At 40.6% G+C, this 12,590-nt stretch overlaps 1 protein-coding gene across 1 annotated transcript; it reads left to right on the top strand.

The window, feature by feature from the left end:
* Window positions 1–5,433: 5,433 nt before the first annotated feature.
* Window positions 5,434–11,784, top strand: LOC144688814 (large ribosomal subunit protein eL36). The gene is made up of 3 exons (XM_078555780.1): window positions 5,434–5,801; window positions 10,917–11,051; window positions 11,655–11,784. The coding sequence occupies exons 1-3, from the start codon at window positions 5,679–5,681 to the stop codon at window positions 11,742–11,744; spliced, it is 348 nt and encodes a 115-aa protein (XP_078411906.1). The 5' UTR covers window positions 5,434–5,678; the 3' UTR covers window positions 11,745–11,784.
* The last annotated feature ends 806 nt before the right edge of the window (window positions 11,785–12,590 follow it).

Raw genomic sequence — 12,590 nt, 5'->3', positions numbered from 1 at the left:
AATTAGCTACTCAGCTCTCACAGCAAAATGCGTTTACCCTGTCTAAGCTGCAAGATAGGAAGAAACTTAGTCTACTTCCACAGTATTTTCCAGTTACTGCTAATTACAGACTAGATTAGATTTTAAGAACAAAATTAACACTTTAAACTCCTCCACTCACCAAGATCTCAGGTTTGCACTCAGTTTCCAAAGCTACACTTGTTTGCCATCTGTAGTAGTAGGGTCTGGTACATACAGGGTTAATGTGGGACTGAGTAAAGTACTGCCCACACAGTGATATAAGGCAAATGACCCAGAGCCAGGGTCAGTCTAGAGATGTGTAAAGACCTTGGATGGTGTCAGCTCCATACCTGTACCCTCTACTGTATATATGTATACAATTATGAGTTGTTAATAAAGCTGTTAATATACTTGACTACAAAGCCTACTTCATGGTATCCTAAGCAGGATTCTTCAGTAGTGAATAAGGTTGTATGATAACATTGTCAGTGCCTCCAGCTCCTCAAACTCCATGTGCCATCCTTCCGAGATAGCAGTCATCACTTCCTCAAAAATCTATCTTCAACTTCTATCTCTGTGCAATTAGTTCCCTATTTCCAGCTTCCATTTACTCACTAAAGCCCTCAAATATATTGTTGCCAACCAGCTTCATGGCACCTCTCCCATCACCTGAATCCCTTCCATTTCCACATTGCCCACAGCAACAAGATCAGTTTTTAAAATAAATGTATCTTTTGTGACTGTGTGACTGCAACTCTAGCGCACAACCTCTCTTCTCTTTGCTGGTCTTCTCAATGTCATTTGAAACAACTAATCATCTCATCCTCTTTAGCTGTCTCTGTGGTACATTTTATTGGCAGTGCCCTAGCCAGGTTACATGCAAACAAAGCCAACACATTCCTGCAATGGCTTCATTTTCAATCGCTCCCTGTCACATAGCTCAAGAAATTAAGCATGGTGTCAAAGAGATAGATCTGCTTGTCATCAGTGTCTATATGAAAGATTGTCTCTGTAATTTTGAATTATGTCACTGAGGAACAGTGTATAGACAAGGAAAAGGCAGTTCTACCTATGCAGACAGGCCAATGTGTGAAATATCTTTGATTGATTTGCTCTTTTCATACCTTATCTTCTCTGTTCTTTGTCAACAGTGTCCTTTAGTGGCAAAATGGATATCATCTCTCCCTTCAACTAAATATTGTCAAGACAGAAGCTATCCTGTTTGGCTCCCATCAAAAATTTCCACCTCCATCCCTCTCCCTTGCAACCTACTCAGGCAAACCTAACGATGTGTAGTCATGGTTTCCTATTTGACCCTGAGCTGAGCATCAAACACCACATTCTAAGCACCACCAAATGCACTCGTTACCATTGGCAATTCTGCCCACCTCCATGCCTATTTCACCTAATTTTGCCACTGAGGCCTCTATACATGACTTTTCACCTCTAAATTCCAAAATAATACACCAAAATTCTCCCTGCCAGTCTCTGACTTCTCCCCTTTGCAACTCCTATTCATCCAAAATACCACCACCCACTTCCCAATCACCACTGTTCTTGCCAACTGTCATTGCCTCCCCATCTCCAATACTTCTGATTTTAAAATCCTCATCCTTGTCACTCTCGACCTCTGCAACCCTATTCCAGCACAGACTCTCCACTCTATCAGTTCTGGACTGTTTCATCCCATGCTGTCATTGGCCGCAGAACCTTCACTCATCTCAACCCCACACACTGGAACTTTCTATAAACTCTTCCACCTTATTGCCTCTTTCTCCACTTGAAAACCAATCTCTCATCTGGCTGTCCATGACTACTCCAGGCTTTTCCCAGAAATGTTTTTTTGCATTTAGTTTATGTTATTTTGCCTTGATTAAACATTTTTCTATTATGATTGCAAGCTTCCATAGTCAGCAGTTGTACCCGGACAGACGCACTGATGTCCCAGCATTCTTTACTTTGATACATTACTTCCAGTGCCAATGCCATAATGAAAAGCAGATAAGGAGCCTACGCTTTATTCCACACTGAATTTAAAATCTTTTTTCTTATATTCAAGCCCCATCTTCCTCACCCTACCCTAAATTTGCAATTTCCTTTATGTTTATACATCACTCACCAAGGGTTATTCCATTTTTTAATTTCATGGAGTCATAGAATAATTATGGCACAGAAGGATATTTGGCCCATCGTCCATGTTGGCTCTCTAAAGAGCAATCTAATTTATTTGCTAGATTCCTGCAGCCCTGCAAGTTTATTTGCCTCTAGTGCCCATCCAATTTCCTTTAAAAACCATTTACCGTCTGTGCTTTCCACACCCTTGTATAGGCAGCAAGTTCCAGGTCATTACCACTCCCTGCGCCACTCACATCCCCCCTAAATCACTTGCCTAAAACCATAAATAGTACTCTTGTACTATCAGCTAAAAAGCTTTTCTTTACCTTATCCAAACCGGTCATAATTTCGTACACTTCTGTCAAATCTGCCCCAGCTTATCCAACCTAATTATTTTCAAAATAATTTTCCCTTCTGTGAAGCTTCTTGGGAATTTTCCTTCTTTAATAGCTCTATGGAAATATAAATTACTATGATTTAAGGTACATATAATTTCAAAAACGAACAGATTTTGGTTTATTTTCAATAAACCAACTCAGTATAACAGTTTGATTTTAAACCAATTGAAAATAGGGCCTATTTCCCACACTAGGCACACAAAAACCCTGAATATCTAAATTAAATAAGACTTGACAAACAGGCTTAACGTCTGCACACCTCAAGATGGCCACAAGACTTTCATCACCAGTTAACCGAGTCACGTGGTTACAGACAGGCACTGGGCGGAAGTATTGATATCCCAGCATTCCTGCTCTCTCCGGTCTTTCCGGTCCTGGCGCCATTACGAGCGAGTAGGTAGGGAGCTGAATGTTGGGTTGATCAAATATAAATTTGTTTGTTATCGGAACCATCCTGTGGTTGGTTGACTCTTATTGTGTAGGAATGTGAAGACCAGCGTCATATGTGGTAGTTGGACTGATTATTTTATGTCGAATTGTATCATTTGAGTCATTATTTGTGGAAGTTTGGATGAGGCCTTTCAGTAGTGCAGTGCGAACTTTGCTTGGCGTATGAATCCAAACTCCGTGCCACTGATTGACCTCGGGATCTGTGATATATCAGATGAAGATTTAAGTATTTTTTTGAAAGCCTTAACTCCAGTGGGTGTTGGTCTTGTTACTGACAACCCCGGAAACTAACGGAGTTCCCGTTCTGCATATGTCAACCTGGTCAATGGCCCATTGCTGTTGAGTACCGGACATTCAACAACAACTTGTATTTATTTAGCGCCTTTAAGGCAGTAAAGTGTTCCAAGTGCTCCACAGGAATGTTAACACGCGTTTTACACCAAACTGCATAAGGAGATAGTCCGGTAGATGACAAAAAGCTCGATTAAGGAACGTTTTAAGAGTGTCTTAAAGGAGAATGAGAGTTGGAGAAATTTAGAGAGGAACTTAAAGTTTGGGCCCTGGGCAACTGAAGGTGTAATCATTGAACAATTAAAATCTGGGCTGCTCAAGGGACCATAATTGGAAGAGCACAGATACCATGCAAGGTTGTAAGGCTGGAGAGCATTACAGTGATAGGATAAATGGCAGGAAGGGGTTTGAACACAAGGTGGAGGAGTTACATTACAGAGAGGCACTGTAGACCATTAAAACACAAGAGTGATTGGAACTTTGTGAGAGATGGGAGGCAGAGTATTGGGTAACTTCAAGTTTACAGAGGATAGAATGTGGGAGGCTAGCCAGTAATGTGTTGGAATAGTCAAGGGGTAACAGGCATTGAAGGGGGTTTCATTAGCAGATAAGCTGAGGGGAGGGGTGGTTTTGAGCAATGTTACAGAGGTGGAAATAGTCACTGTTGGTAATGGTACAAATACAGCATGTGATTGGATGCACATCTCAGGGCCAAATCCTGCTCAGCTGCTTCCTTGTGAGGGGAGGGAAAAAGATTCAATCTGTGTAAGGTATCACTGAATCAGAATCTTGTGGGTTGAAACTCCATCTCGGAGATTTAGCACAAAATCTCAGTGCAATGCTTGGTGGGTGCTGCACTGTGGGAGGAGATTCTGCTGTGTTATTTTGAAGTAGAGTTCTGTGTTCTGGCCATTATATTCCTCAGTCAACATTGCTTAAAAAAAATCATTGCATTGCTGTTTGTGGGAGCTTGCTGCATGCAAATTGGTTGCTGTGTTTCCTACAATTGTGACAATCATTCAAAAATCCTCAATTTGCTATAAAGTGCTTCCAGATGTCCTGTGGTTGTGGGAGGTGCTATATAAATGCAAGTTCTGTTTTCAGAATTACCTGGAAAAACTCAGCAAGTCTGGCAGCATCGGCGGAGAAGAAATCAGTCAACGTTTCGAGCCCTCATGGCCCTTCGGCAGAACTGCAGCATAGTTTCAACAAGGGAGAAATATAATTTATATTTCTCCCTTGTTGAAACTATGCTGCAGTTCTGCCGAAGGGCCATGAGGGCTCGAAACGTTGACTGATTTCTTCTCCGCCGATGCTGCCAGACTTGCTGAGTTTTTCCAGGTAATTCTGTTTTTGTTTTGTTTTGGATTTCCAGCATCCGCAGTAGCTTTTAGCTTTTTGTTTTTAAGTTCTGTTTTCAGGTTTGGGCAGTGAATAAAGATTTTAACTATTTAAAGTCTCAATTTGGTTGTGGGAGTGTGTATAAGTGTGGTGCTCTCCTATGTATATGTAAACAGATGAAGCTGTTTACATACGTGTTTACATTGGTAACATTTTTGCTCGCATGCATTACACAGTTGTAGTTTTGATGTTGGATCTTAAGATCTAAAACGTTAACATTACCTTCCCCTCTCTGAACAGATGCTGCCCAATCTCCTGAATATTTGGTCAATTTTTGATTTTTGGCTGTGATGTAGGACCACAAATGATTTAATCCAACACATCGAGTGTCTAGTTTTGGATGCTTTGTGAACTGGTAAAACGTGGGGACACCCAGCAGTAGCCTAAAACTTATTTCACATCACAAGCCAGCCATAATTCCTTGGTAGTGTCACTGACTGAGCAGGACCTGTGCTTTAGGCAGTGCACACAATACAAAAATGGCATCAGTCTCTAATGGAGAATGGAATTTCGTGTCGATGATTGGAGTTTGTCCCTAATTACGCCTGTCGTTCAATAATAGGAAATAGTTAGAAAATCAAACTTGCATTTATATAGCACATTTCACAAACCCAGTATAGCCCAATGAATTACTTTTGAAGTGGAAGCCACTTGCTCTTGTAGGCAAATGCGGCGGCTGCTTTGTGCACAAGGTCCTGCAAAAAGCAAGTGTTTTGGCTGAGGGATGAATGTTGGTCAGTACATGGGAGAGCTCACCACTCTTGCAAGTTCTTATGTTCACTTGAACAGGCAAATGTAACATTTAACAAACTGCACCTCTATCAATGTAGCACTCTCTCAGTACTGCATGTAGTATCCACCTACATTGTGCACTTAGTAGTGGACTGGGGCTTCTACCCACAACCTTTTGGCTCATCAGACTGCTACCATTGAGCCCAGCTATTAGTGAAGTTGAAGAGAATTGCATTGAATTTTTAAGTTGCGTTCCCTTTTATATGTAAATTCTAATGTGTCAACTGCTAAATGTCATTGCCCTGGTTCTTCTGTACAGACATGGCGATCAGGTATCCTATGGCAGTTGGCCTGCGCAAAGGTCACCCCGTCACCAAGAATGAGACTGGCCCAAGGCAGTGCCGTAGAAGAGGGGTGAGTAAAATCTATCTAGTTAAAAGAGCTGCATGTGTTAGTTTAAAAGCCTTTGTGAAGAAAAAAAAAGCATCTAATGTCATCATGAAGGTTTGTCTCTGCATGGTGCAACATAAAGGAAGGAGACTGGGATTTATTGTGAACCTTGAGCAAAAGTCAGAGGTTGAGGAACAGAACACTTTTTTATTGATCCTCCATTCAGGAGTGCTGGTTTTATGACCAGTGCTCAGCTGTCTTGAGCATAACATCCTTGCCCTGAAGTAACTGCTGAGAGTTTAGGGAGGGTTGGGATGTTTAGCCAGAGATCTAAAATTGTAAGCTTTATTTTAAATGATAGCACATAGTTTCTATTAAAGCTGCTGTCAATATGCAAGAGGTAGCAGCATAACATCTTAGAAAATCATAATACTATCAGGCAGAGTCAGTGTAGTTTTGTGAAAGGAACTCATGTTTGACAAATTTATTAGAGTTCTTTGAGGATGTAACAATTGGGGTGGGTAAAGGGAAACCAGTAGATGTAATGTATTTGAATTTTTAAAAGGTATTTAAGGTGTCACATAAAAGGTTAAAAAACAAAATAAGAGCTTATAGTGTTGGGGGTGATATATTAGTTGAAGGGTCAGTCACAAGGGGACATAAGTTCAAGGTGAGGGGCAGGAGGTTATGGGGGGATGTGAGGAAAAACATTTTTACCCAAAGGGTGGTGACGGTCTGGAGTGCGCTGCCTGGGAGGGTGGTGGAGGCGGTTGCCTCACATCCTTTAAAAAGTATCTGGATGAGCACTTAGCATGGGCCAAGTGCTGGTAAATGGGATTAGGTAGGTAGGTCAGGTGTTTCTCACGTGTTGTTGAAGACTCAATGGGCCGAAGGGCTTATGCACTGAGATTCTGTGATTAGCACGGAAAGAGGACTGCCTAGCCAACAGGAAACTGTTGGGATAAATGGGTCATTTTCAAGGTGGCAAACTGTAACTAGTGGAGTGCCACAGGGATCAGTGCTAGGGCCTTGACTATTTGAGTTATATTAATGACTTGGATGATGGGACCAAATGTATGGTTGCTAAATTTTTTGATGACACAAGGATAGGTAGAGTAAGTTGTGAAGAGAACATGTCTATAAAGAGATATAGATGGGTTAAGTGAATGGGCAAAAAATTGGCAGATGGAGTATAATGTGGGGAAAATGTGAGGTGGTCCATTTTGGCAAGAAGAATAGAAAAGCAGATTATTTAATTGGAGAGGGTCTACAGAATGCTGCAGTACAGAGGGATCTAGGTGTCCTTCAACATGATACACTAAAAGTACAGCAAATAATTAGGAAGGCAAATGGAATGTTGGCCTTTATTGCAAGGTGGTGTAGTATAAAACTAGGTAAGTCTTGATACAACTGTACAGGGCGCTGATGAGAACACTGTACAGTTTTGGTCACCTTACCTGAGGGGAGACAAACTTGCATTGGAAGAAGTTCAGAGAAAGTTAACTAGGCTGATCCCTGGGATGAAGGGTTTGTCTTATGAGGAAAGTTGAGCAAGTTCGGCCTGTACTCATTGGAGTTTATAAGACTGAGGTGATTTTATTGGAATGTAGAAGATTGAGGAGGCTTGACAGAAGAGATGCTGAGAAGATATTTCCTCTCATGGGGGAAATCTGGAACTAAATACAAATTAGGAGCAGGAGTATGCTATTCGGCTCCTTGAGCCTGCTCCACCATTTGATAAGATCATGGTTGATCTGATTATGGCCTCGATTCTACTTTCCTGTCTGCAATCAAGAATCTAACCCAGCCTTAAAAATAATCGATGACCCAGCGTCCACTTCTCTCTGAGTAAGAGAATTCCACAGACCTTCTGAGAGAAAAAGTTTCTCCTTATCTCAATCTGAAATAGGCGACCCTTTATTTTTAAACTCCACCTCCTAGTTCTAGCCTCTCCCATAAGGGGGAAACATCTCAGCATCCACCTTGTCCAGTCCCCTCAGGATCTTATATTTTTCCATATGATCACCTCATTCTTCTGTACTCAAATGGATACAAGCCTAACCTGTCCAACATTTTCTCATAAGGTAACCCCTTCATCCCAGGAATCAGTCGAATTAACCTTTTCTGCACTGCTAATGCAATTATAAAGGAGACCAAAACTACACAGTACTCCAGATGTGATCTCACCAATGTACCAGCTAGCTGGCACAGTTTAAAAATGAGGTCTCCCATTCAAGATAAAGATGAGGAGGAATTTCTTCTGAGGGTCATTAATGTTTGGAATTCTCTTCCCCAGTGAGCAGTGGAGGCTGGGTCATTGAATATATTCAAGGCTGTGTTAGACAGATTCTTGATTGATAAGGCAGTTGAGTTGTTGGGGGTAGGCAGGAAAGTGGAATTGAGGCCATAATCAGATCAGCCATAATTTAGTGAATGATGGCACAGGCTCGAGGGCCTGAATGATCTGCTATTTATGTTCTTAGGCAAGGGTTCCAGGACTGAACACTGCAGAACTCTGCTGGAACAGCCTTTCAGTCAGTAAAATACCTGTTGTCCACAACCCTTTGTTTACTGCCACTGAGCCAATTTTGGGTCCAATTTGCCACTTTCCCTTGGTTCCCACATACTTCTAATTTTATGACCAGTCTATCATGTGGGATCTTGGCAAAAAAAAAAGTTGCTGAAATTTATGTAGACTACATCACTGATTTTTTTTTAAACAAACAATCAAGTTTGTCAAGCACCACCACCCTTTAAAATCCATGCTGACCATTCTTGATTAATCTGTGCTTCTGGAAAAGATTTGTATTGTCTCAGTGTTTTCCAGTAATTTGCCCACAACAAAGCTTAGGCTAACTTATTTGTAATTATTTGGGCTATCCTTTCTTGCCTTTTCAAATGATTGTACAATGTTACAGTCCTCTTCTTCGACACCACCCCTATAGTCAGGGAAGACTGGAAACTGATAGTCACAGTTTCTGCTGTTTCATCCTTTGCTTCCCTTAGCCTAAGATACATTTCATCCAAGTCTGGTGACTTATATACACTTTCAAGAATGCTAATTACTTTAATATTCCTTCAACATTATGGTTATCCCACCCAATATTTCATACTGCTCCTTAACTACAATGTTTGCTTTGTCACTATTTTGTGAAAACAGATGCAAATAATTAAGAAACATGCCCACATCTTGCACCTCGACTCAGAAGTTACTTTTTTGTTTCTTAATGACCCTACTTAGTTACTCTTTTTCCCTGTATGTATTTATAAAACATCTTTGAATTCTTTTGATTTAATTTGCCAATATATTTTTTATGCCCTGTACTTTCTGTACCCGCTAAGCTTTCTGCAATATTGAGCTTTTAGCATCTGTCAAGTTTTTTTTATTGCTCTTTGACATCCAGGAGGGTCTAGATTTGAATGCCTCCCACTGCCCTTCCAAGTAGTTGTTTCCAGTCCATTTTTTCTAAATCACATCTCAGCTTAGTAAAATCAACCTTTCACCCTTGATCTATCTTTAACATTTTCCATAGCTATTCTAAATCTTACTGAATTATGATCACTACTGGGATACTTGCCTTTATTAGCCAAGGCATAGAATATAAGAGCAGGGAGGTTATACTGGAACTGTATAAAACGCTGGTTAGGCCACAGCTTGAGTATTGTGTGCAGTTCTGGAATCCGCATTATAGGAAGGATGTGATTGCACTAGAGAGAGTGCAGAGGAGATTTACCAGGATGTTGCCTGGGCTGGAGAGTTTTAGTTGTTATCCTCATAACTAAAACCAGATTGGATAGACTTGGATTATTTTCCCTGGAGCAGAGGAGATAGGGGGGGTACATGATTGAGGCATATAAAATTATGGGGCATAGATAGGGTAGACAGGAAAGAACTTTCCCCTTGGTGGAGGGATCAGTAATCAGGGGGCATAGATTTAAGGTAAGGGGCAGGAGGTTTAGAGGGGATGTGAGGAAGAATTTTTTCACCCAGAGGGTGGTGGGAATCTGGAACTCACTGCCTGAAAGGACGGTAGAGCCAGAAACCCTCGTAACATTTAAGTATTTGGATGTGCACTTGTGATGTCAAGGCATACAAGGCTATGGTCCTAGCCCTGGAAAATTGTATTAGAATACTTAGGTACTTGTTTGACTGGCGCAGACTCGATGGGCCAAAGGGCCTTTTTCTGTGCTGTAGACCTCTATGACTACTGCTAAAATGCTTTCCTGCTAATTCCTCATACACCTACACAGATTAATTCTTGAAAACTAAGCCCAAATTTCCCCTTCTCCAGCTAACCTTGCTAAGTACCTGCTAAAAAGTTCTTGAATGCATCTTAAGAGATTCTGTGGGCTATAGTACCTTTTACATTAATTCCAATTAATGTTAGGAATCTCCTTTTGTTATAGCCCATTTGTTTCTCCAGTTCTCAGCAATTTGCCTACTTCTTTGCTCTCCTAGATCCCTCTGTCTGTTTGTGTCTATAGAACACTCAAAGCAGTGTGATTCGCTTTTTGTTCCTCAGTTCAAGCCATATGGCTTCATTCAATGCTCCTTCTAGCATATCATTCCACCTCACAGCTATGATTGTTCCTTTACTGTGTTCCTCCTCCTCATCTGCCTTATTCACTAGATTCCTTGAGTTGAAGTGTGTATACACACACTTCAGAGTAGAACTCATTTGTCTAATTTCTAGCCTTTGTTTCCTTAAACTTCTAAATTCGCTTATTAATTTTTCTGCCTTTCTAGTATTGCATCACTTCCTCTGAATCTAAGCACAGGTTCTGACCTGCCTGCCAAGCTAGTTTAACTCCCCACACAAAACTAGCAAACCTCACCATCAAGATATTAGTCCTGGGCCTGTTGAGGTGCAACCCATCCTGCTTGAATAGGTCCCACCTCCTCAAAATGGTCCCCATGCCCCAGGAATCTAAACTTCCCTCCTGGACCATCTCTCCAGCCACATGTTCAGCTGTGCTATCCTCTTATTTATGTACTCAGCACATGACACTAGGAGTAATCTGAAGAATACTATTTTTAGTGGACATCTGGAATTGTAACTGAACATTAGTTGAAACTGTTGAGATCCTGAGTTCTCTTTTTTTTTAACTCTTGGTTTGGTTATCTTTTTATTTCCTTAGCGCCTAACTAAGCACACCAAGTTTGTCAGAGATCTGATCCGTGAGGTCTGTGGTTTTGCTCCCTATGAAAAGCGTGCAATGGAATTGCTGAAGGTCTCTAAAGACAAGCGTGCACTCAAATTCATCAAAAAGAGAGTAAGTAACAACTTGCCAGTCATCTGTGTTGCATGTGTTCAGGTCTTACAAATGAACCTTTGTCAAGGTTTTTCGAAAGTGGGCAGCAGCATTTATGCCTATTGATACTGATAGTTTAATAGATTCTTATTGTTGCTGCATGCCTTTGCAGTTACTCATCCTAAACTAAAGTTAGTAGTAGTAAAATGCCAATATAAACTCAAGTTAGAATGATTTTCTATGAAGCAGGCCAAACCTTCTCAGATGAAAGGTATGTCAATGTTACTTGACAGCTCAGAACAGAAAGATTTGGGGAATATGAGTGGTGCATCCTACATATACTCTTAAAACAAAATGAGAAAGTAGTCGGTAGCTGTTGCAGCTTCAGTTGTTTAGCTGCCTGCTATACAATCCAGACTTGCATGTGAAGAAGTCAAATATAAAAATTCAGAATAATTGAAATATTACCATTCTATATTTGAGGGGCTAGAAAACTGCAACTGTGTGTACTCTTTAGCATAATTGGAAAACCGTTTTAAATTACATTTGTTGCAAACCAGTGCCTAAGTTAATTTCTCTAGTATTAAATGCACCTAAATATTAACCGGTGTTCATTCTTTTCAGGTTGGCACTCACATCCGTGCAAAGAGGAAGAGAGAAGAACTCAGCAATGTGCTGGCAGCAATGAGAAAGGCAGCTGCGAAGAAAGATTGATCTGTACAAAGTTGCTACCATTAAAGTTATTTCAAAATTACCTCGTGTGTTTACTTAATTTACAGTTTATTGAACTTTATTTTTCATGGAACCATAGACTAAAAATAGTAATGACTGAGGATTGTGTATAGAAAAGTTGCTAAAAAGGGAAAAAATAAATATGAAAGTACACTAGCCAGGAATGTAAAGATTGTAAGAGCTTTTTCCATCCACCCATAATTAGCTTGTCTACATTGGGTCATAGGCATCTCTGTTCACTGCAATTTTGTACTGCTCTCATTGTTCATCGAGCATTTTCTGATGTTATCCACCCACCCAGTCCTAGCTGGTCTGTTCTTTCCTGATGTTTCACCTTCTATTGTTGCAAACATTTTTTTACAATTGAATGTAAAAAGGAGAGTAGATTACCCTTAGAAGCAAAGACAGGCGATAGTATGGGGAATAACGAAGTGACACAGACATTGAACGAATATTTTGTCTGTCTTCACAGTAAAAGAGACAAATTACATACTAGGAATAGTGGATAACCAATGGGCTAATGAGAGTGAGGAACGTGAGGTAATTAATAGCAGCAGAGAAAAAGTGTTGGGGAAATTTAAGGGATTAAAATTTGAATAATCCTATGATGTGATTGAACCCTTGAATGTAGGCGAACAAGGTAGCTGCAGAGATGGTGGATGTGTTGATTATGATTTTCCAAAATTCCCAAATTCTAGAGGCCCCAGTGTATTGGAAGTTGGCAAAAAGGTGGGAGACGTCATTTGCCCTTCAATGGATAAGGGCTTATGGAGTTCGTACACGTTAGTGTGGAGAGGAAGCAGAAAAGGCATACAAGGGACAGTTTCA

The sequence above is a fragment of the Cetorhinus maximus genome, chromosome 13, assembly GCF_964194155.1.
Source record: "Cetorhinus maximus chromosome 13, sCetMax3.hap1.1, whole genome shotgun sequence".
Taxonomy (NCBI): Eukaryota; Metazoa; Chordata; class Chondrichthyes; order Lamniformes; family Cetorhinidae; genus Cetorhinus; species Cetorhinus maximus.
The sequence above is the reverse complement of the archived record's forward strand: the minus strand, read 5'-3'. Positions and strand labels throughout refer to the sequence as shown.

What these genes read in the sequence shown, in the direction of transcription:
- LOC144688814 (XM_078555780.1), top strand. Translation starts at nt 5,679, where the DNA reads ATGTCATTGCCCTGGTTCTTCTGTACAGACATGGCGATCAGGTATCCT. An exon ending in GGCAGTGCCGTAGAAGAGGG is followed by an intron (nt 5,802 to 10,916) that starts GTGAGTAAAATC and finishes TTATTTCCTTAG; the next exon opens with CGCCTAACTAAGCACACCAA. An exon ending in TCAAATTCATCAAAAAGAGA is followed by an intron (nt 11,052 to 11,654) that starts GTAAGTAACAAC and finishes CATTCTTTTCAG; the next exon opens with GTTGGCACTCACATCCGTGC.